Genomic DNA, 25,025 nt, shown 5'->3' on the forward strand with positions numbered 1-25,025 from the left:
ACTCGCCAGAGGCAAGAACTAGGGGGTTCCCCTCGCTTGGGATCTCCTACGCGCACGTGCGGTTGCCCGGGCCTGCGGGGAGAAGGCGACCTTCGAGCGAGCAGCCGCGGGATTGCGGGGCACAAAGAAAGCAACCCGAGCCCCCTTGCGGCCTCCCGAGGCCCCGCTCCAGGGCTGCGAGACGACGGGTTCCTCGAAGCTAACGGTTCCCACGCCGCCTCCCGTATCTCTGGGATGAGCATCCGACCCAATCCCGGGCCACAACACGCAGTTCGGCGGGCCGCAGAGTCGCCTGTCTGGGTTAGCCTGCACCGCCGCCCCCGAGTCAGGCCCCCTCACCCCACCGCCCTCGTCCAGGGCGACACGTCACTTCCGGCGCGCGCGCCCGCCCGCGGAGAAAGACCGCGGCCGGCGAGGGGGGCGAGCGAGGGGGGCGGGGCGGGGGAAAGGGGAGTGTCCGCCCGCTGCCGCCGCCGCAGCTACCGCTGTAGCCCCCGGGGCTGGGGAGTTCGCTGAAGCCCTGCCCTCCGAACCGGCCCAGGCTGCTCGTCCGGACTCGGGGCGCCAGCGCCAGGAGCACCCACCGCTTTGACCGGTGCAGAAGCGGGACTTGCCTGAGCCTGTGGAGCGGCGGGGACGGCCCCGGCCCCCCTCCCCTCCCTGACCCCTTCTTTCCATCGCCCCAGTCATGGGGAACGCAGCGACCGCCAAGAAAGGCAGCGAGGTGGAGAGCGGTGAGTCAAGGGCCGGGTCTGGGTACCTACCGGGCGGGCCGGTGCGGGGCACCGATCGCCCCTCCGGGTCGGAGCCCCGAGGCCGCGGGCATGGTCCAGGCCTCGCAGCGGCCGCCGGGAGCTGCTCGAGGGGGCCCTGGGGACCAGCTGCCTTCCTCCTCCATCCCCCCGCCCGCCCCAGCTCCGGCGTGAGGGCCCAGCACGGAGGGCCGGATGGAGAGATCGAGGGAGAAGAGTGGTCCCCGAAATTCCCTTTCTCTATAGAGCGAGGGGGACGCACTCGCTAGAACAATTCCCCAAATATGGTCCGGATAAGAAGTCCATAGAACCATCCAAGCCCTTGCTTCCCCTACCCACGACCACCTCTTTGGGAGCCACAGGTAGTGCTGTGGGCAGAGTTGGCTCTTTTCCCTCCATCACTTGGGGCCAGCCCAACCTATCACAAGGTAAGGGGCTACTAGTCTGGCTTTCCGCAGGTAAGGTTAATTCTGAGCAAGCGGCTGTGTTTTAGAGACCCTTCCGTCTCTTCAGATTAGGAATGGAAGATATAACAAGGCTGAAGTGCAACTTTCTCCTTGAAAAAAGCAAGGCAGGTTTGCCTTTTCTTGAGACATTCAAGACTCTCCTACGGTGTCTGTAAACTTAAAGGTCACTCACTTAAAGTGCTTACAGAATATGGTGAATTTCTTCTGAAAGCTGAAAGTGCAGGCACCCTACATTTTACACCAAATAATAAAAAGTCATGCAAATTGAATTTCTTTATAGTTAAACAAATAAATAAGTAGATAAATAAATAAAATCAGGATAGCTGTGAAAGAAAAACTGGTGTGTCTTTGTCCGGTTCCTCTCAGATTTTATAATTCAGAATGATCAGATAACAAATGGTATTTGTTTTATCACCAGGAGTAAATGACATCTCAGCACTTGAGGGAATGCCAGATCATTTATTTCCGTTTGTGTAAATAGTGTCTTTTAATGTTTCTATGTTTGTAACCTGTTTTAGGTTAATTTTGTAATTTGGCATGAAGGAAATAGCTTTTTTTTTTTCTATATCAACAAAGCAGAATCAATTTGGAAAGATTTAGTCGTTCGTTTTGTTTAATGTGAATAATGAGATCAGATTATATGGTTTATGTTTCACCAGTAAGGTTTTAATTTTCAGGAGCCCCAGAAAAGTTTGAGATACTATCATACAAATTATCAATGACCATACTTTAGTATGGGATAGGGAAATTTTTAAAAGCCAATATAGAGGTAGAACTTTGTTATCTTTTCTTTTTCAACTGCAAAAATGTAGTAACTGTACAGAAAGTATAGGAATGTGAAAAGTGTAAAGAATTTTTTGTCTGATGAGTTATCATTTTGCCCTTTAAGGTAAAATGTACTAATTGTGTTACAAAAAAGTATGCTTGATAATTGAATCATATCAGTGATTTTCATTAGCAAATACAGGCCTGTACAATGTTTATGTTTTTACATTGTAAAAAGAATGATAGTAGACTCTTCTCTGATCTGTATATTTCCATTATTAAGTTACCAAACTAATTCTCCCTTAGTACTAATTTGAACCTCATAACTATGGGATAATCTCAGAATATTTACAGAAAACAGAATAAACTTTAAATATGTATTTAAATTATTCCTATGAATAAATTCTTTCCTGAGCTTTAACTATTAGTGACAGTCTATTTAGTAAGTATGTTAGCCAGCTTTTTATGCAAGTTTATTTATGGCAACTGAAGGTCATTATAGTAGTTTGAATAAATGTTGTAAAGTGATAAAAGAAAATAGCAAATGATGTCTCATAGGGACAATTATTGAAATGTCACGTGTTGATCACTTTGTAATTTCATTTGGAGCAATGTTATCAGATGTGTGTTGCTGCTGTTCTATAGTTAATAAAGTTTATTGATATCTCTTAAAACTTAATGAAAGAACAGCTTTTACCATTACAGACCTAACTTCTGTTTACTTTTATTTTTTAAATTTTTTTACATTTATTTATTTATTTTGAGAGAGAGAGCGCGTGCACGTGCAAGTGGGGTAGGGGCAAAGAGCGAGAGTGAGAGAGAGAGAGAAAGAGAGAGAATCCTAGGCAGGTTCCACACAACGCAGAGCCTGATGTGGGGCTCTAACTCACTAACCATGAGATCATGACCTTAGTTGAAGTTGGAGGCTTAACTGATTGAGCCACCCAGGTGCCCCTCTTCTGTTTATTTTTTAAAATTATTCTTGACAATATATACCTTTCAAAATTTGAATGTAGTTATTTAAACTTTAGCTGGTAGTAAGAGCATAAACTTTCAGAAATATAAGCGATCTTAGAGATCAGCCTGTATAATCATTCCATTTCAAAATCAAAGAGCCTGACCTCTGAAGAAGCTGAAGGTGAGATCATATTATTACTGATATCAGAGTAAGGAATAGAATCTGGTGCTCTGATTCCATTCTGCATCACTAAATAATCAATTAATACATACATTTTGAAAATGTCTATCAAGTATATTCTGTTTAGAGACTCGGTAGGTAAAACCTCAAGAAATTTACAGTGTAGTGTGAGAAAGAAAATGTACTTATTGAAGTTAACTGAAAAGTAAATTAGGATAACTGCTAACATTATGGAAAGTAAGATTAGAACTCTGAAAATGACCAACAGGAAAATGTTTGATTTGAAATGATGATTAAAATGTATAACGTTGACTATTATTTGGGGTTTGATCAGGACCATGCCTCATAGAGATGATTCTGGAGTTTCATTATAAAAAGATTCCAGAGGAATGAAGCTTTGACCATTTGGTGCTTCTGTTGTATTCTATTGAAATCTCTCTATTCCAGGAGGGCACCTGGGTGGCTCAGTCGGTTAAGCGTCCGACTTGGGCTCAGGTCTCACAGTTTGTGGGTTCCAGCCCCGCGTCAGGCCCTGTGCTGACAGCTCAGAGCCTGGAGCCTGCTTGAGACTCAGTGTCTCCCTCTCTCTCTGCCCCTCCCCCAGTGGCACTCTGTCTCTGTCTCTCAAAAATGAATAAACTTAAAAAAAAAAAAAAGGAAAGAAATCTCTCTACTCTTGGAATAAAACATTTTCCGGGTAGGACTTGGAGATGCCATTCTCATTTCCACACTTTCTGGAGATAACATTAAGTTGGGTACCTGTTGTTCTGTTGCCATGAACTAAGAAATTGTATTAAGATATCTTGAAAACTTATTGAAAGGACATCTTTTACCATTACATACCTAACTGTGTATTTAAAAAAAAAATACTCTCAAAAATATGTGTTTCAGAATTCGAATGTAGTTATTTAAACTTCTGCTAATACACAGAAGCATAAATTTTAGAAACATGAGTATATAATTTTCTGAGAAGTTTTAAACTCTTGCCATCCAAAATGGTTCTACTTATCCAGTCTCCCACTCTTACTTTACCCACAGTTGCCAACGTAAAAAGCAGATGCCACTATTTTATCATGGGAAAGTTCTTTTCGTTTATTTCATTTTTTAAGACCCATTAGACCCCACAGGTTGCCTGTGGGGCTTTGTATTACACTCTCATGGCAAAGGTGTTGAGACCAATGGGTGACGTGTTGATAGAGGCTTGGAGGCAGATTCTCCTGTGACTGCAAGTGGTAGAGCCACCTTGTAACCTAGTGTTTACATAATGATCTTTGAATGTTTTCCCAAGTATCTGTCTTAGGAACTTTAAGGTGAATAGAAATTAATCAAAGAAAGTCTCCAGTAGACTAGGTTCAACCAAAATGCAAGTTTCATAACAACTAGCATTTTTGGAGGGCTTACTATGAGCCTGGTTCTCTGTGTACTTTGCATGCATAATTTCACTTAATCTTTCCAAGCCTGTGAAGTAGTTATTTTTCCATTTTATATATGAGGAAATAGAGGCTCAGAGAGACTAAATGACTTGCGTAAGGTTGTACAGCAAGGAAGCCAAGGAGCAACATTTGAACCTAGGCAGCCTAACCCCAAACCCGAAATCCTAACCACTGTGTGAACAGCCTATGCGTATCCAATGGAAAAGCTAATTCTCAAACACACAGAATAGCTCAGACTTTATTTTGTTTCAGTTTATTGTCAGTTACAGGAAATTTTGGTTGTTTTCAGTAGTGACTTTATTTGTATATATTTAATTCTTAGAGTTATTGTTTCTGGTACTGTTCTCTAAATTCAGTTTCCTCATCTGTAAAATGAGGACAAAAGATTAAGTTACTTTGAAAATCTTTAGATTTAATATGGTATAATTTCAAATTAAGCCATATAAATTGATTTATATACTTAAACCCTTCATTACTATTAGTATTTGTATTTAATTTTTTTTTCTCATTTGTGAATACATACTTTCTCTTCGTGACAAAAAGCCAATCAAAAACTTACTATTTGAACTTGTATCGCCATTTTGAAAAGTATTTAGAGGGGCGCCTGGGTGGCGCAGTCGGTTAAGCAAGCGTCCGACTTCAGCCAGGTCACGATCTTGCAGTCCGTGAGTTCGAGCCCCGCGTCAGGCTCTGGGCTGATGGCTTGGAGCCTGGAGCCTGTTTCCGATTCTGTGTCTCCCTCTCTCTCTGCCCCTCCCCCGTTCATGCTCTGTCTCTCTCTGTCCCAAAAATAAATAAACGTTGAAAGAAAAAAAAATTGAAAAGTATTTAGAAATTTGCATTTTACCATGGTTTAGAGGAGCACCATCCAATCAGACTTTCTGCTGTGATGGACATGTTTCTGTGTTGTCTAATGTGGTAGCCACTAGCTGTATGTGGCTCTTGAGCACTTGAAATGTGACCAGGACGACTGAGGAACTGAATTTTTAACTTACATGTGGCTATTAATGTTTGGTGTAGTGGACAGCACAAATTTAAAACATAGCTGTCTTTACATGTAATAAAAATGCTAATCCATCTTTCCATCATCTTGGTAACTGGTAGAAACTCAACAAGTGTGTGTTGATAAACAGAATGCTGGACTGATCTTTTCTCATCCTAAGAAGTAACTTCTTTCTAAAGCATTTCCCCTGAATAAGCCTTTATAAACTTAGTGAACATTACTGTAGCTTAGTGATTTGTGTGTCATGTATAAAGTTCACTACAAAGTTCATTTCCATATTGGGTTCTACTAGAATTAATTTGTTTTAGTTTTCAATACTGAATCTCAGTGAACATATTTTTATTGTAAGTTTTTGTAGATTTAAATGTTGATTAGGAGAAATTTAGTGAGCTCATATCATACTCATGTCTTTAAAGTTTTTAATTATCAGGTATTTTTAAGGGAAAACCAGTAGCAGGTATTTGTACCAATTTACTAGATTGGCAGAAGTATTTGGGAATAGTTTTCTTTGAGTTAAAAATTTTTGAGAAAGAAAACAAAAGGTCCCAACAAACAGCAACACTGTCCAAATAATAAATACATTGTTATCTGATCCAGATACATGATTTTGTGGTTCACTTTGTACAGATTATCTAATGTATAAAATTATCTCATGTTTAGAAACCATTTTTTCCATTCTCCTGGTCAGTGACCTCCACTTAGGATCTACACAGAATGTTACTTTTCATTGCCAGCAACAGGATAATTAAAGACCTGAAAGCCAGCTTAGAAAAGTAAGCCACAGTTGAGTGGCAAAAGCAGTCCATGAAAAGATCCTAGGTAAGCCATGATACTTATTAAAATTCTTCAGAGAGTCAGGAGTTGACCATAAGTCATTTTGGTATTCCATTAAATTAATAAAATAAAACAATTAGTATAATTTACAAGATTGTCTGTATACCTAGGTGATAATAATGTTAGTACAGATATATGATCAGATTTTTTTAGGGGAATAAATCTTAAGTTTTGAATAAAGAAAAGTATGTTAAGTAGAAAAATGTGGAATTTATGGAAGTAAATATACCCTGGTCAGTACCACATTATTTTGAGTATTTTAATTTTAAAACTTCCTTCAAGAGTATCCTATATAGTTCTTTTCTTTGTTGGTCCATTCATTCATTCCACATAGTTGAGTTCCTAATATGTGATGGACTCTATGCAAATCTATGGGAGTAAAGATTGAATATGACACTATACCTGCTCCATAGTGCCTACATCCCAGAAGTTAGAGACATATTTGTCAACACATTGATGGGGTGAAAGCTGTGATAAGTACTTAGGTAAAAACTCAGTGGGGAAACCAGTAGAAAATACGGTCGTTTCCACTGGTGTGGGGAGGGTGAGGTTCTAAAAGGGCTTCAGAAAGGAGGTGAGCTCTGAGTTGAGCATCGAAAATGATAAGTGTTCAACAGGAGGAAGTGTGCTCTGAGTAGAAGGAACACAAAGTGAACAAAGATGCAGAGGAATGAAACAAAATGGGATATACAGGAAAAGGAAAGTAAGTTGTCCATTGTGACTAACTGAGAGGATAGAATTGGTTGTAGGAAAGAGGGGAAACTATATAATGAAAGATGAGACTGAAGAAATGGACAGAGCCATGTAATGGAAATTCCGACTTTGAATTTTATCCCATAGATACTAGGGAGCTGTGGTGGACTTCAGAATAAGGGAGATACATGAACACATTCGGTTTTTACCAAGATTACTTTGGTTGGTAGTGTGAAGATGAGTCACTTTATGCAACGAGTGGAGTAAAGGCAGGAAGATCAATTAGAAGACTCTTGCATGCAAGTGAGGGACTTTGAGGGTCTGAATCAAGGCGGTAGAGGTAGGGATGCAGGAAAAGATCTGAAATTTGAGAAGTTTGGAAAATGAAAATGAGCAAACTGTACTTGGGGAATGAAGAAGAGGAATTGGAAATAATGCCCAAGTTTTTCGCTTGTTTGGATGGGTTGTGATGCCAGTAATAGAGTCAGGAAGTGAATAAAAGGCCAGGAGCAGATTTGGGGAGTATTGAATTCAGGGGCATATTGAATTCAGGGTGCCTATGGCATTTCTAAGAAAAGTGATACCTGATTGGTTGTTCTATATGTGGATTGTCTACTTTAATTCTCCCAGTCATGGTGGGGAAATGACCTTGGATGGTTAGAGGATCTGTTCCACATAACATCCTCATTTTGCTCCCTTAAAAAAGGCCAGCTGTTTAGAAATTATAGAACTAAAACACCTGAGGGATGCCTGGGGTGGCTCAGTTGGTTGGGCATCTGACTCTTGATTTCCGCTCAGGTCATGATCTCAGAGTCATGGGATCAAGCCCCACTTTGTAGGGCTTCATGCTGGGTGTAGAGCCTGTTTGAGGTTCTCTCTCTCTCTCTCTCTCTCTCTCTCTCTCTCTCTCTCTCTCTCTCTCTCTCTCTCTCTCTCAAAATGAATAAACATAAAAAAAAAAAAGAACTAAAACATCTAACATAATTCCTAGAAATTCAGAACTACAGCTACTAAAAGTGTAGCTTTTTTTGAAAAGAGTAAAACCTAAAGCACTGATGAAAACAGTGTAACTTTAAAAGAAACAAAATAACTTAAAATCAGATAAAATATTACTTTTACAGTTAAAGTGTACATCCTGTAAGCTTTTGAGTTTGGTAGAACCATGTAGAATAGTGGAAAGAACATGTAAAATACAGTAGCAACATATATTTTACTAAGTAAATACCAGTTTTGTTCCCCTGGAGTGCTTTCAAATAAATATTATAACATTGAGATATAACTTAATGGTAAGGACATGAACTTAGAATAAGAAAAATCTAGATTGTTTTCTAATAGTTTCTATTACTTCACTTTGAACAAGTGTTTGTTTTAATGTCTCCAACCTATACTGTAAAATTGAGAAGAGAGGACTTGATAATGAGGCTGTGGTCTTTTCCAGTTTTATAATCTAATGATTCCAATATATTTATTAAAGAAAGAATGTACATTTAGAAGTACCAACACTTGGGAATAAATTATAGAATGTTCTCAGAAAATTATGTGGAGAAAATTATGTGGGTGGAAAAGTGGTAAATGAACTTCAATGTGAGCACATATAAGGTACTGTATTTAGGGAAATTTTTTACCTGTACTTTTAAGAATGATAACCTATGAATTTTGACCTAGGAAACATTAATGAATCACTGTATTGATTGTTGAAGATATTCTCATGTTCTACTACAGGTAAAGGGATCATTTAAATGTTAGTCATCAGAGGAGTGGAAATAAAACACAGAGCATTCTACTATTAATGTAAAACCCTTAGCATACTATGTGTAGTTATGATGTTTTGTGTGTAGTCGAACCAGGGGAAGTTAAGATCAGAGGCAGCTAATAGGTGTAAGAAAATAGAAGGTTTATTGTATGAGAATAAGCTAAAAAAACACAAAACAAACTCTTCAAACTAAAAAGGTTATGGCTACATGATTAAAATGTATAAATCAGGTAGCATTGACAGAAAAGCTAGGATTTTTCACTTAAATTTGAATTACAAGAACTCATGAGATATTCCTCAAAACTTAAAAAAGCTTGCTGTAGAGCAAATAAAATACAGCAAAACCTTGAGAAACTAGGCTTAGAGAATAAGTCTTTTTAACTGCTTTTTAATCATTTAGGTTTAAAGGAAAAAACATTTGTGCTTATAAATTCAGCTAGTATTTTTAGCAACTTAAAAATTGCTAGAAAATTTTAATGCTTTTTTACTCTTTTTATAGGTCTTATAACCCCTTCTGCTTTTTATAACTTCTAAAAGAGTCATTGATATTAACAGATAAACCTTTTTCTTACTAATACTGAGGTTTATTACTATAATGCAAATAATAAATTGTTTTCCCTGATAAGGAGACATAGCTTGAATTACTTAAATTGATATGGATGTATAGCTTAAGTTTTTACTTTAATATTATAATTCAACCGTTTATTGGAGCAACTGGGTGGCTCAGTCAGTTAAGATCTGACTCTTCATTTCAGCTCAGGTCATGATCTCACACTTCGTGGGTTTGAGCCCGACGTCAGGCTCTGTCTGTGCTGACAGTGCAGAGCCTGCTTGGGATTCTGTCTCCTCTCTCTCTCCCCCTCTGCTACTTTCTCTCTCTCTCAAAATAAATAAGTAAACTTAAAAAAATAATAATTCACCCATTTATTTGATTTTTAAAAAATATCTTGGCGATGGGAGATAAAGAGTTGCCTTTATGGGGGCGCTGGGTGGCTCAGTCGGTTAAGCATCCGACTTCCGCTCAGGTCATGATCTCGCGGTCCGTGAGTTTGGGCCCCGCGTCGGGCTCTGTGCTGACCGCTCAGAGCCCGGGGCCTGTTTCAGATTCTGTGTCTCCCTCTCTGTGACCCTCCCCAGTTCAGGCTCTGTCTCTCTCTGTCTCAAAAATAAATAAATGTTAAAAAAATAAAAAAATAAAAGAGTTGCCTTTATGTAGCTCGTAGTCTTTTGGCAGATTTAGATAAGTAAAAACATAATTATGAGAATTTTTTAGGACGTATAGTATAGGATGTTTCCTGTGGTGATAATTTTGTTTTTTAACTTTTTGGTTGTAATGTAAATTAGATTCAGTAATGCTCTGTATCTATGCAGATGGTTTTTTTTTTGAATCAAAGTTAGGACTCTTTTTTTAAAGAGAAATGCACTGACAATTCACAACGATAAATGATGCACCAGCACATGTGACCTTAAAGCTGCCTTAGAAAATCCAGTGTAGATGTTGTATCTTATCTGACTTGCTATTACAAGGTGAAAAGTCCCAGGTTTTATGGCCATGATTTAAGGTTATATTCCCTATTGCCCACTATTCATATAAAGTGAACTTTTCAATGACTTCTGAATTTTTTTTCTTGTAAAATAACTGTTGAATCTAAACCTTTAAGTCCTTGGCAAATCTGAATTCTCCGTCTGGACTTTGTCTTCAAAAAATGAAAGATACGCTCTTGAGATCTCACTTTAGAGTCCTACTTAGTAAAAGGGGGTGCCTGGGTGGCTCAGTAGGTTAAGTATCCAACTCGTGGTTTTGGCTCAGGTCATGATCTCACAGGTTTGTGAGTTCAAGCCCCACATCGGGCTCTGGGCTGACAGTACGGAGCCTGCTTGAGATTCTCTCTCTCTCTCTCTCTCTCTCTCTCTCTCTCCCTCCCTCCCTCCCTCCCTCCCTCTCTCTCTTTCTTTTTCTCTCTTTCTCTTTCTCTCTCTCCCTCCCCCTCTCCTTGCCCCTCCCCCACTTGCTGTCTCTGTCTCTCAAAATAAATAAATTAAAAAAAAGAGTCCTACTTAGTAAAATGAGTATTCAATTTCAATATTACTTACTTATTCTTTAAATATTTCTTTTGTTTAATGTTTATTTATTTTGAGAGAGAGAAAGTCAGAGTGCAAACAAGGGAGGAGCAGAGAGGGAGACACAGGATCTGAAGCAGGCTCCAGGCTCTGAGATGTCAGCACAGAGTCTGACACAGGGCTCAAACCCATGAACCGCGAGATCATGACCTGAGCCAAAGTCAGAGGCTTACCCAATTGAGTCACCCAGGTGCCCCTCTATATTACTTATTCTTAAGTAGATGACCATACGGCATCATCCAACTATTGTGTGTAAGCCACAAACTTAAGAGAATATGTTTGTACAGGTATAACTTAGCTTTTTTTGTAGGTGCTAATTCTGCTGATAATTTAGCCCCTCTAATCCAAGGAGAAGAGCTTCCTATCTGAGTAGGAGCCATGAAAGATTAAATTGGGGAAGAATATGAATCCCTCTTTAGGCTGTAGTCTTGAAGTTACTAAGTAAGTCATAGTTCATCTGATAGAATGACAGAGACAGAAAGGTCATTTATTTGTCATTCATTCAATCCTTTAGTTATTCTCAATCAGTATTTACTGAGTGCCTCCTGTGTATCAGATTCTGTGCTAGTCCATAAATGCAAATATGTGAGTAAACATAAGACTTGGTTCCTGTTTTAAGCTGGGAGACAGATACATACAGATATTTATGAAAAAATGTAGGGTGATACACCGGTGCCTAAGATTTGATACTAGGCTGAAAATACAAGGTAGGAGTGTATATAGGATTAAGTGTTGAATTCCTGAGATCATCTTGGGAGATAGACTATAACCAACTTAAATAGAAACTGGCTTTGAGTCCATTTTGGAGATGTTTACATCTGTGATTATAACACTTACAGTAGCATTGATTTCTCCATTGTTTCTCCCACTGTAATCTCTAAGGGCAGAGACGGTATCTATCTTGTTTAGTGTTTTAATCCCTAAAATTTGGCACAGTTCCTAGCCCATAGTGGAAACTGAAATCATCGATAGTTAAATGGATACAAAATTTGAGCTTCTTGTAGAAGTGTTTACTCCCCATCTGTCTCCTTAGTTGACAGGTACTTTCTCTTCAATGTATTGACTATTTGGGCCTGTTAGTTGATTTTTTTGAGAAGAGGGTACCTCTTTCCTTCTTTTCTCAGCATACAGTAGTTTGACATATATCACAATTATATCACTTTTAACTGGTATGGAGAGATTGGTCTCAGACTTCAGGTAGGAAGACATTGGATTAGGAAAAACTATTATGCTCCCAACTTCTTGAAAATCCCTGCTCATTTGAGGCCTACTATAGTCTGAATGTTTGTGTTTCTTCAGAATTCATATGTTGAAATCCTAACCCCCATGGTGATAATATTAGAAAGTGCGGCCTTTTGGAGAGTGCTCCCTTGCCCCCTCTGCTAAGTGAGGTTGCCATAAGGAGATGGCTGTCATTGAAGAAGTGGGCTCTCACCAGATACTGAATTTGCTGGCACCATAATCTTGAACTTTCAGTCTGTAGAACTGTGAGAAATAAATTTCTTTTGCTAATAAGCCACCCAGTCTATGGTATTTTGTTATAGCAGCCCAGACAGGACCAAGACAAGGCCTAAACTAGTCAGCTGTACTACTATGTTCCCATCCTTGTAGCTTTCATTTACCAATCTCTTACTTACTTTTCTTCACTCATCAAAAACTTTGGCACGGGGCTCACAATCTTTCTCTGTACTCTAAGCCCTGCATTTATCCTAGGTGGCTTCAAATTCTATGTGGATGACCCATTCATTACCATTGCATCTCAGTTCCTTGACCACATTATCTTCTATCCCCTTCTGTTCACTTCATTTCAAATAGCCAGTCTCACCAAGAATCTTGTCATATTTATTAATTGCTCAATAATCACCAATGTACACATGCCATTTTCTGATCACAATGTCCCCTAATTTTCTTTGCTCTTTAAATATTCTCACTATTATTCTTCATCAGAATCTTTCGTCCATTTGTCCATCATGTCTCACTTCATTTTCCTTTTTAACCAGTTTCGATTACATGGTCCCTGAAATCCATTGCACTTTTGTCTTTTTAGCACATCTTTCTGACAAAAATCTAACTGATAAACTCAACTGTCTGTTTTCTTAGTGCTTTCAGCTAAGAGCTAAGCAATACTAGAGAAAGCCACATAGAAGGGCACTATAAATGTAGCCTCAGATAAGCTGTCAACATGATTTGACAATTCTACCATATTTCTCTGATCAACACTGTCTCCCATTCTTTATAATTTTTATTTTATTCACTTCACACTCTGAAGTCCCCATTATCTCATTTCTAAGAGATGATTTTGCCTCATATCTCACAAAGAAAATGAAATGTATCAGATGAGAGAACCCCTTCAACTTCTTTCTATAAAACATGCACACCTCCTGTATTTTAACCTAATCTATCTTGTTATTCTGTTCTAATAGAAGAATTGCCTATTCTTTTTATCTATTGTTATATCACACATCCTTACTTCATTTAGTGGCTTAAAGCAATGACAGCATTTATTTTGCTTAGGAAAGTACAGTTTGGGCAGAGCTCTACAAGGACACCTCATCTCTGCTCTATTTGACAGCAGCTAGCTCAGCTCAAAGGCCAGGGGCTAGAATCACCAAAAGTCTTGCTCATTCATGTGTTCTTGTTTTGCTGGTTGTAGGTAGTTGGAACATTAGCTTGGATTTTCAGCTGAAACATCACATGGCCTCTACATGTGGTTTGGGCTTTCTTATAACATGGTAGCTAAGTTCTAAGGGAGAGAGAGAGAGCCATGTGGAAGCTGTATCACGTTTTATGAGTTAACCTCTAAAGTAATATCATTTCTGCTGCCTTCTATTTATTAGAAGTCACTTAGATGTGTCTATATTTATTTATTTTTTTTTTAATTTTTTTTTTCAACGTTTATTTATTTTTGGGACAGAGAGAGACAGAGCATGAACGGGGGAGGGGCAGAGAGAGAGGGAGACACAGAATCGGAAACAGGCTCCAGGCTCCGAGCCATGAGCCCAGAGCCCGACGCGGGGCTCGAACTCACCGACCGCGAGATCGTGACCTGGCTGAAGTCGGACACTTAACCGACTGCGCCACCCAGGCGCCCCGATGTGTCTATATTTAAAGGAAGGTGAATTAAATTCCACCCTTTGATGGGAGGAATGTAAATAAATTTTTGACCTGTTTTAAAAGCCACCACATGATACATCTTTACAAGGCCAATCCCTCCACCATTACTTTGGATCTCAACCCTTCTACTTTCCCAGGGACCTATGTATGCTATTGCATATTCTTCTCTTTCATATTCAGCTTGCTGTCTTTTCTTTTTTTTTTTTTTAATTTTTAAAAATTTGTTCTTGAGAGAGAGAGAGAGAGAGAGAGCGCCTGACGTGGGCCTCGAACCCAAAAACCGTGAGATCATGACCTGAGCTGAAATCAAGAGTTGGATGCTTAACTGACTGAGCCACCCAGGCACCCCATCTTTTCATTTACTTTTAAATGTATACTCTTTTTTCTTTACCTTTCTGTTTTGCTTATTGACTCTGCGTTCTCCCCCTTCCCTTTTTCATCTCTTACCTAGTAAAGTGAACTGGCCTAAAGTAATGTGGCCACTTCAAGTTGCCTTTGGTGGCCAGGCAGGTAATGTCAATGTGTATTAGATAAAACCTGAGAACAGGATTTTTTAAAAAAAGAGCTTTTTTCTCTTGCTATATTATAGATATTGACAATTATGGTGCACAGAACATAACATGTTTAGGTGCACCCATGTGGCTCAGTCAGTTACGTATCTGACTTCAGCTCAGGTCATGATCTTGTGGCTCATGGGTTCAAGCCCCTCAGCGGGCTCTGTGCTGACAACTCAAGAGCCTGGAGCCTGCTTCAGATTCTCTCTCTCTCTTTCTCTTTTCCTCCCCGACTCACCCTGTCTCTCTCTCTCTCTCAAAAAATGAATAAACATTAAAATTTTTTTTGAAAAAAAGAACATAACATATTTAATGCAGTTCAGCTTTTAGAATACAACTTTTTTGAAAGGTGCAGTTTACCTATAAGTACTTCAGTAACAACATAAAAACATAAAAATGTTAAAACGAGAGAGGGGCAAGTGCCTGGAAGTGTATATATGCAAAGAGATTACTATAATGCTAGGCCTTGGAATGTATACTTTTTAAGGAGGAAAAAGAGGTTATTTAGGTGTGAAATACAGTGAAAAGGACTGGATATCTTGTTAAGGTCTGAAGATTGTTGGAGTTTAGATATTGGAGTGAGCTAAAATGATAGATGGTTGTCGGAGAGAGGATAGAATGAAATGAATCTAGGGTATAATCTTTGAAGTAAGTATCTAAGGTAGAGTAGGGTGGGAATGTACATATTGAGTGAATATAGATATTAAATATAAAAGTTTGGAGTATATATGTATTCTAAGAGCATATGTATTAAATGAACTACAAGTATGCCAGTTTTATCTGTCGTGTTAAATATAAGAAATATATGGACAATATCTGTTTAAAAATTCTATTAAAAATTTAGCAAAGTACTTAAAATTTTGATTTTAACAGTGTAATTTTTAGATGAAAAGACAATATATCAAATGGGTTTTTGTGGCATGAGTTTTCAATTTATGGTATATAGCCAAGACAAAGTAGTATCATGTTGGTTTATATATTCTGTATACACAAACTTCAGTTTAAATGTTTCTGTTCTTGAATTTAAAAATGTTCATTTTCGGGGCGCCTGGGTGGCGCAGTCGGTTGAGCGTCCGACTTCAGCCAGGTCACGATCTCGCGGTCCGGGGTTTCGAGCCCAGCGTCAGGCTCTGGGCTGATGGCTCAGAGCCTGGAGCCTGTTTCTGATTCTGTGTCTCCCTCTCTCTCTGCCCCTCCCCCGTTCATGCTCTGCTCTCTCTGTCCCAAAAATAAATAAACGTTGAAAAAAAATTTTTTTAAATAAATAAATAGTAAAAATGTTCATTTTCAACTACTTGCATAAATAGGAATGTATTTTTATTATCTGTGGAATAAAATATCTGTGTATTTTATTATCTGAGGAATGTATTTTTATTATCTTTATTAACAGCAAATATAAATTTATCTAATTGAGAAAGGAATTGAGTTACATGGTTCCCCCCCCCCTTTTTTTTTAAATAAATTAACTGAATATCCTATGAGAATTTAGAAGCTAGCTACTTTGGTGATTCGAAGTTACTTAGCTGGACACTTAGTATTATTAACCTGGTGTCTGGATCACACCTGAGATCCAGAAAGTAATAAAAGTGTTCTCAGAGAAGCAATAGCAGATATTACAGCATATTTATATCAGCTCAACAGATATTATAGCATATTTATATCAGCTCACATAGCTAATTTCAAAATCTTTCTTAATCTGCAAAATGAACATAGTACTGAGTTGTGAGATATAGAAATCACATATGATGTGTTTCTCTTGGCACCTGGAAGATGGTCAGTAAACAGTAGCTATAGTTTTTGGGGAAAATCCTTAACCACTGTCTGTATAGACTGGGCACATTTTTAAGCAAGTTGTCTGAATTACCAGTCAATGAACAATTAGAAACTGCAAATTAATTTAGTAGAGTAATGTTATATTCATTTATAAGTATAAGTAGCTGATTTATATTCATAATTTCAGGATCGTCAAGAATAAAAAGATAAACATTCAGAGGGAGTTTTTAGAGTTATCTATCAAAACTTTAAAAATTACATGAAGCAGCTTAAGTCATTTATTTCTCACAATAACCCCATGTAGTAGATACTATTGTTATCATTTTTTCTAGTAAGAAAACCAAGGTTAGAGATGTTAAACACACAGGTAGCTCAATGGCAGAGCTGAATGTGACACAAACTTAGTTGATCTAATTCAAGGCCTTCATAATCACTGTGTTACACTACTCCCTAACATGATGATGATATTTTCTTTCAAAAATTGGGCATTTGAGACTGTCCTAGAATCTGAAGGGCCCCTAGAAGCTCTACCTATCACCTTTTTAGAATATCACTTAACTTCTCCTATGTGCTAGACACTGTTGTCAGCGCTGCATGTATAATAACTCATTTAATCTTCACAGCCCTTTGAGATAGGAACTATGGTTGCTCGTATTTTATACAAGAGGAAATTTAGGCACAGAAAAGTTAGGTAACTTGTCCAAAGTCATGACTCTAGAGTCTGTTTCTAACCACTGTATCATACTGGCTACTTTTCTTTCTTTTTTTTTTTTTTTTTTTAATTTTTTTTTTTTTTTCCTTTTATTTATTTTGGAGAGACAGAGAGAGACAGAGCACAAGTGGGGGAGGGGCAGAGAGAGAGAGGGAGACACAGAATCCGAAGCAGGCTCCAGGCTCTGAGCCGTCAGCCCAGAGCCCGACGCGGGGCTCGAACTCACGCACCGCGAGATCGTGACCTGAGCCGAAGTCGGACGCTTACCGACCGAGCCACCCAGGCGCCCCCATACTGGCTACTTTTCTAAAAATTTGTTAATTTTTTTCTGCATTTATGTCTCTATTTCATAATAATCTTTCCAGTGATAGGAAACTCATGACTCTGTAAGGCAATATATCAGTCAGAGCTCTATCAGAGAAACAGAATCAGCAGGATATATATTAAGAGATATATTACAAGCAGTTGACTTACTGATTGTGGGGGCTGGCTAAACAAGTCCAAAGGGCAAGTCTAAAATCCACAGAGCAGGCATTTAGGAAAGACAAGCAGGAACTCTTGGCCAGGCTGAAGCTGCAGTCCAGGGGCGGAATTTCTTCAGGGAAGCTTTAGTTTGGCTATTAAGGCCTTTCAACTGATTGAATCCGACCCACCCAGATTATCTAGGATAATCTCTTTTACTTGAAGTAAACTGATTATAGACTTTAATAACATTTAAAAGATACCTCTACAGCAACACCTAGATTAGTGTTTGAATAATTAATTAAAGACTGTCCTAGCCAAGCTGGCACAAAGTGATCATCACTGGCACCTTTTTTTTTTTTTTTTTTAAAACGCTGGAGTGGGTTTGAGGTGGTCAGTGGCTTTCATTTTCCCAAGCTACAAATGGAACTTCTGTTTGCTTTTCAACCTTCATGTATTTTTTGATCACTCCTGCCACTTCCTCAACTTCACCCCACCCAGTTGCCACACCCAAAAAGATTTTAGGTGTTTTGCAATGGAATACATCTACATAAAGCATATTACCTTTGAAACAAAAATTTAAAAATAAACAAGAGCCTCAAAATAAAAGGTAGAACTATGTTTGAACCGGAAAACCTATGCCGAAGCTAGTTACTGTATTTGAGCATAAAATTAGCACTTTCTACATGGCAGGAGAGGTAGTTATACAGTATGGAACCTGCTTTCCAAATTCACAGTTCTTTTATTTTTTTTGTTTATTTTGAGAGAGAGAGAGAGAGTGAGAGAGAGAGAGAGCGTGAGCAGGGGAAGGGCAGAAAGAGAGAGGGAGAGAGAGAGAATGCCAGTCAGGCTCCATGTTGGCAGTGCACAGGTGGATGAGGGGGTCAGTCTCACGAATCAGGAGATCATGACATGAGCAGAAATCAGGAGTCAGAAGCTTAACTGACTGAGCCACCCAGGCACCCCCAAATTCATGAAATTCTAATAGGAATTTAGCATCAAATTCTAACAGGAAATTAATCTTTTAAATACAAGGCGCTTTGGCCTACATAATTAACAAGATCATTATTTAATAAAAGATAATTCTCTAGATTTCTAGATGCAAGGAGGGTTTCAGAGAGATGCTTACAAGTTATTATTATTTCTATTATTATTATGGTAATTCTTTTTTATATCTTGACCATCTTGTCCTCTTTAGATAAATAATATTTAAAATGCTATAAGGTCCTTTACTGAGACATAAAGATTTAAAGTGATGCCTCATAGACCTTTAAGTGGACTTAAAAGGCTTACCTTAAGTGTGTATCTCATAGACCCTCTCACTTAAGAGTCAGGATTTGGAGAAATGAGGACATTGTCCTATAGCAGCCTAACATGAAGCACTAGGTAGAGAATGGCCTCTCAGAAAGAAATGTGAATACAGCTTTTGTCTATTGAAGTTGATTATAATTTGATAATAAATCCACAGCTTTTATTATTATTCTCAAAATATAGTTGACTTATAATGTTCTATTAGTTAGAGGTGTACAAAATAGTGATTCAGTATTTATATGCATTACAGCATATTACAGTGATCACCATGATAAATCTAGCTACCATCTGTCATCATACAAAGTTGTTACCAATTATTACTTATATTCCTGCTGCTGCTGTACATTGTATCTATCCGCTGTCATATTTATTGTAAAGCTAAAAGTTTGTACCTTTTAATCTCCTTCCCCTACTTGCTCATCCCTGCACTCATCTCCCCTCTAGCAACCACAGATTGTCTGTATCTATGAGTCCATTTCTGATTGGGTTTTTGTTGTTCTTAATTTATTTTATTTTTAGTTTTCACATATAAGTGAAATCATACGGTATTTGTCTTTCTCTATCTGACTTATTTCACTTAACATAATACCTTCTAGACCCATCCAAGTTGTTACAATGTCAAGATCCATTCTTTTTTATGGCTGAGTTCCATTATATTTACTAATTATGTTGAGATATGTTCCCCTTATACCTACTGTATTGAGTTTTTATCATAATGATTATTGGATTTTATCAAATGCTATATTGCATCTATTCAGATGATCATATGAGTTTTATGTTTAACTTTGTGTGTAGTTTATTGTGTTCGTGGGTATTGAACCATCCTTGCGTGGGTATTGATTCGTGTGTATTGAACCATCCTTGCATCCCTGGAATAAATCTCACTTAATTATAGTGATGATCCTTTTAATGTATTGTTGAATTTGGCTTGCTAATGTTTTGGGATTTTTGCATCAATGTTCCTCAGGGATATTGGCCTGTAATTTTTGTGTGTGTGTGGTGTCTTTCCTCTTCAGTTTTTTGCAATAGTTTGAGAAGGATAAGTATTAAGTCTTCTTTAGACGTTTGGTAGAATTCACTTTGAAGCCATCTGGTCCTGGACTTTTGTTTACTGGGAATTTTTTGATTACCAGTTCAAATTCATTACTAGTACTGTTCAGATTTTCTAATTCTTTGTGATTCAGTTCTAGTTTCTTTTTTTTTTTTTAATTTTTTTTTCAACGTTTATTTATTTTTTTGGGACAGAGAGAGACAGAGCATGAACGGGGGAGGGGCAGAGAGAGAGGGAGACACAGAATCGGAAACAGGCTCCAGGCTCCGAGCCATCAGCCCAGAGCCCGACGCGGGGCTCGAACTCACGGACCGCGAGATCGTGACCTGGCTGAAGTCGGACGCTTAACCGACTGCGCCACCCAGGCGCCCCTCTAGTTTCTTTTTTTTTTTTTTTTTTTTTTTTTTTAATTTTTTTTTTCAACGTTTTTTTATTTATTTTTGGGACAGAGAGAGACAGAGCATGAACGGGGGAGGGGCAGAGAGAGAGGGAGACACAGAATCGGAAACAGGCTCCAGGCTCCAAGCCATCAGCCCAGAGCCTGACGCGGGGCTCGAACTCACGGACCGCGAGATCGTGACCTGGCTGAAGTCGGACGCTTAACCGACTGCGCCACCCAGGCGCCCCAGCCCCTCTAGTTTCTAATTATGGCCTTTTCTTTTTCATTTAATGAAGTCCATTAACATTTCTTGTAAGGCCACTTTGGTGTTGATGAACTCCTTTAGTTTTTGGTTGGGAATCTCCTTATCTCTCCTTCAATTCTGAGTGATAATCTTGCTGGGTAGAGTAATCTTGGTTATAAAGTTTTCCCTTTCAGCACTTTAAATATATCATGCCACTCCCTTCTGGGCTGTAAAGGTTTCTGCTGAAAAATCAACTGATAACCTTATGGAGGTTCCCTTGTATGTAACTATTTCATCTCTTCCAGCTTTTAAGATTCTCTCTTCAACTGTTGACATTTTGATTATAATGTGTCTTGTTGTGGATCTCTTTAGGTTCATCTTATCTGGAGCTCTCTTTGCCTACTGGATTTGGATGTTTGTCTCCTTTGCCAGGTTAGGGAAGTTTTCAGCCAATATTCCTTCAAATAGGTTTTTTGTTTTCTTCCTCTCCTCCTGGCACCCCTATAATGTGAATGTAGTATGCATTATGTTATCTCAGCGTTTCCTTAAACTATTCTCATTTTTCAAATTCTTTTTTCTTATTGTTTGATTGGTTGATTTCCACTGCCCTATCTTCCAGATTGCTGATCCATTCATCTGTATTACCTAATCTGCTCTTGATTCTCTGGAGTGTATTGTTCATTTCAATTGTTGTATTCTTCAGCTTTGATTGGTTCTTTTTTAGATTTTCTATCTCTTTATTGAAGTTCTCACTGTGTTCATTCTTTTTCTGAGTTTGGTGAGTATGTTCATGACTATGACTATTCCTTGAACTCTCTAGTATATTAGTTATCTCCATGTCATTTCATTCTGTTTCTAAGGTTTTATTTTGTTCTTTAACTTGGAACATATATCTCTGTCTTCTCATTTTGCCTAACTCTATTAGTTTTTATGTATTAAGTCGATCAGTTATGTCTCCCAATATTGAAGGAGTGGCTTTATGCAGAAGATGTCTTGTGGGGCACAGTAGTATGGACACTCCTGGTCACCCTAGCCAGGTGCCCCAGAAGTTACCTGTGTGGGCTTTGTGTACCTCCCTGTTGTGGCTGGGTTATGATTGGTGCGCTCATGGTATGCAAGACTTTCCCCCAACACAGCTGTCTGCAAGGTTTAGCCATGACTGCTTCAGGCTGCTAGGGAGAGGGTCTGGCCCCCTGCCCATCTGGCTGAGAGGCCTCGCTGTAACTGTTGCAGGTATACTGGTGTGTGGGGTTGGTTCCTAGTGAGGCTGGCTGCAAGGCCTCGCTGCCGTATCTGTAGATGCCCTGGTGGTTGGGGCATTTCTCTGGCATGGTTCACGTTGAGATTGGATTATGACTATCATAGGTGTTCTAGAGTGCTGGACTGGCCCCCTGGGGCAAGGATGCTTAGGAGAAGCTTTGGTGCTGGCCCAGAGCACCCACCAGGAGGGTGATTGAATGGGGTGATTGTGCAGGGGAATGTGGGCATGGGGCAAGCCGTGCTAGTACACTAGATGGAGAGTATCAGAAATGACACCTGCCAGCACTGGCAGGGAAGGGAAGTGCCAAAAGAAAAAAAATCAATGGTGCTTCCCTGACACATGCCCTAAAATTAGTCAGTAAATCTCCTTCATGTGTTACCCAGGTGCTTTTTAAACTGCTGCCTCTGCCCTGGGACTGGGAGTGGGTGAGATTGTGCACATGCCCTTTAAGAGCAGAGTCTTGATTTCCTATTATTCGCCAGCTCTCCTGGACATAAGCCTAGTAGATTTTCAAAGCCAGGAGTTGTGGGGGCTTGTCTTACTGGTGCAAGTCCCGTAGGCTTTGGAGTCCAGTGAAGGGCTGGTACCCCTCATTCCTCAGGGAGGGCCTCTATAGCTGGGATATCCCTCTTGATTGTAGGTCCTTGTACTGAGGGTATGGGTCCTGACAACCCTTTCTTTCCACCCTTTCTTTCCCTCTCAGTGTGGCTTTTTCTTTATATCCTTAGTTGTGTATGATCAGGTCTGCTAGTCTTCAGTTCATTCTTAGAGATATTTGTTCTATATGTAGTTACAGATTTTGGTGTGTCCATGGGAGGAGGCGAGCTCATCCCACTCTGCCATTGTGATCCCACCCCCTAACCCACAGAGTATTAACAGAAGTTGTATCTCATTGATTAAAAGGGGCAGAGAGAGTTCATAATGAAAAGAAGCCTCTGACCTCTCAACCTCCTGTGAAAAGGATGCAGGCTCAGAAGCTGTTCAGCTCTAAACACGCCATTTCTTATGGAAAATGAAGGATGACTCAGAGGATGCAGCCAAGAAGCCAGAGAGTAGAGCTAAGAGACATGGAGAACCACTGCCAGGACTAATTAAAGAACTGGTGACATGTACCCCACTGGATTTCAGAATGGCTATTGACCAATGACTGTTACGTGCCTCTAGTTTACTCCCTTTTTGAATGGGAGTGTCCATTGCAATTTTCCTATTCTTTCCTCACCACTGTATATTAGGTGTGTGTTGGACAGTTAACTTGTATCTTTAGTCCACATGTCTTCAGATTAGAAGAAGTGTACCTGAGAAGCTGCAACCAAGAAACTGGATCTGAGGAGCCTCATCTACAGCTGCGCCTGATTTAGATTAGGCCCTGGATTTTGAGCTGACATTGCAATGTAATGAGACTTTTGGGGCCTTGGGAGGGGTTGGATATATTTTGAAAATGAAGGAGTGTAAATAATATATGGCCAGAGGGCAGACTGTGACAGTAAAGATGGGTGCAAATTTTTCACCACCCTTCCCATCTGAATCTGGGCTGGGCTGGGCTTGTGTTTGTTTGACCAATAAAATATGGTGGATGTGATACTGGGTCAGTTCTAGTCTTAGGCCTTTGAGAGGACTGACAGCCTCTGCTGTCATACAAGCCAGATGCTATGTAAGAAGTCTGGCTATTCTGAGACCAGCATGCTGTTAGAAGCCCAACTAGCCACTTGGAGAGAGAAAGAGAGGATAAAAGGTGAGTGAGAGTGTGAAAGATTAGCCATGGGGAGTAGTCCCTAGGCACTAGACAAGTGAATGAAGCTTTCTTAGACCTTTCAGTGAGCCCATCCTTCAACTGAAATCAGATGAGTGACTGACTCAACCAACAGTGAGAAGTGAGATGACAGATGTTAGACCTCTCAGCTGGGCTATTCCAGCCATCCTTCAGCTGTTCGAGCGACCAGCTCACACACCAGACCTTGTAGAACAGAGATGAGCATTTCTACTGTACCTTATTCAACTTTTTGAATCACAGAATTGTGAGCAAAATACGGTTATTGTTTTAATACTCAACTTTGGTGTTTGTTACATAGCATTAGACAACTGAAACACAAATGAAGGAACTGAAATACAGAAAAATTCTATCACTTGCCCAGCTTCACAGAGACAGTAATAACCATTGCCTTCAATCACAGTTTAAACTGCCTATGTCCTTCTTCTTTGCAGAGGACACTCTGGGGCCCTTTTTTTCCATCATTAACAAACCTGTGTACACCTAGAGATTTTTTATATAATGCCAGTTCATTCCTAGCACTTTTCATCTAATAGTTGGACAGTTATGGTTAGCATATCTCTTGACTTAATTCTACAGTAATGATAGAATCTGAGGTATGGTTCAGGACTAACCCTTAGTTTAAAAACATCTCAGGTGGGATCTCCTCTGAGCATTTCATAAAAGAAATCCCTCACACAAAAGCATGTAGTTATTAGCAAAGTGCAACTGACTAAACATTTCTTAAAGGAAATTCAGGATAGTTGATACAATTTGCCAAAAGGTAAACAACTTAATTCTCATGAGACATTAAAGTTTTTCTCAAATGTCCTTCTGATTGCAGTATTGATTAGAGGTCTTCTCTTTTGACCATTCTCTAGAACAAAATTCCATCCTGGTCACTTTCCTCCCTTCCGGATATTTTCATTTGGAACATCCAATTCCTTCTCACCTCCTTATTTGCAGAGAAACTTGTCTCTTTCACAGAAACCCCAGTCTAACACGTGCTTTTTTGTTTGTTTTCTTAGAGTGAACTTATCAAATTATTTTTCTCAACAAAGGAATTTTCATCACTATTAAGATGAAAAGTTCCACTCAGCGTTACTTATATATAAGAAAAAGAGAAGACATGTCTCAACCAGAATCTCTCTAGTCACAGATGAACACTGTTACTACTTTTTGTTCAGTATATTTTTTTGATAAATATATGGATGAAGTTTAAGAAAAAATGAGATAATAATAATAATATAGTGCTTATTATGTACCAGGCACTATTATAAATGCCTTAATCTGATTTATTTTATTTAATCCATCTCACAATCCTATGAGGTCTGTAGTTTTATTAACCCCATTTGCAGGTGAAGAAACTGAAGCAGTTAGGTAATTTGCCCAAGATCACATACCTGATGTCCAGGTAGTCTTTACCTTAGAGCCTGCACTTTTAACCATTATTCTAAC

General features: G+C 39.1%; 1 protein-coding gene across 1 annotated transcript in view; it reads left to right on the top strand.

Annotated features, from left to right (window-relative positions):
- Window positions 1-448: 448 nt before the first annotated feature.
- Window positions 449-25,025, top strand: part of PRKACB (protein kinase cAMP-activated catalytic subunit beta) — a 129,135-nt gene continuing 104,558 nt past the window's right edge. The window contains exon 1 of the mRNA XM_030324074.2: window positions 449-734. Coding sequence (XP_030179934.1) covers window positions 689-734 — 46 coding nt within the window. The 5' untranslated portion in view covers window positions 449-688. The remainder of the gene's footprint in view (window positions 735-25,025) is intronic.

This window comes from Lynx canadensis, chromosome C1 (genome assembly GCF_007474595.2).
Source record: "Lynx canadensis isolate LIC74 chromosome C1, mLynCan4.pri.v2, whole genome shotgun sequence".
NCBI classification, from domain to species: Eukaryota; Metazoa; Chordata; class Mammalia; order Carnivora; family Felidae; genus Lynx; species Lynx canadensis.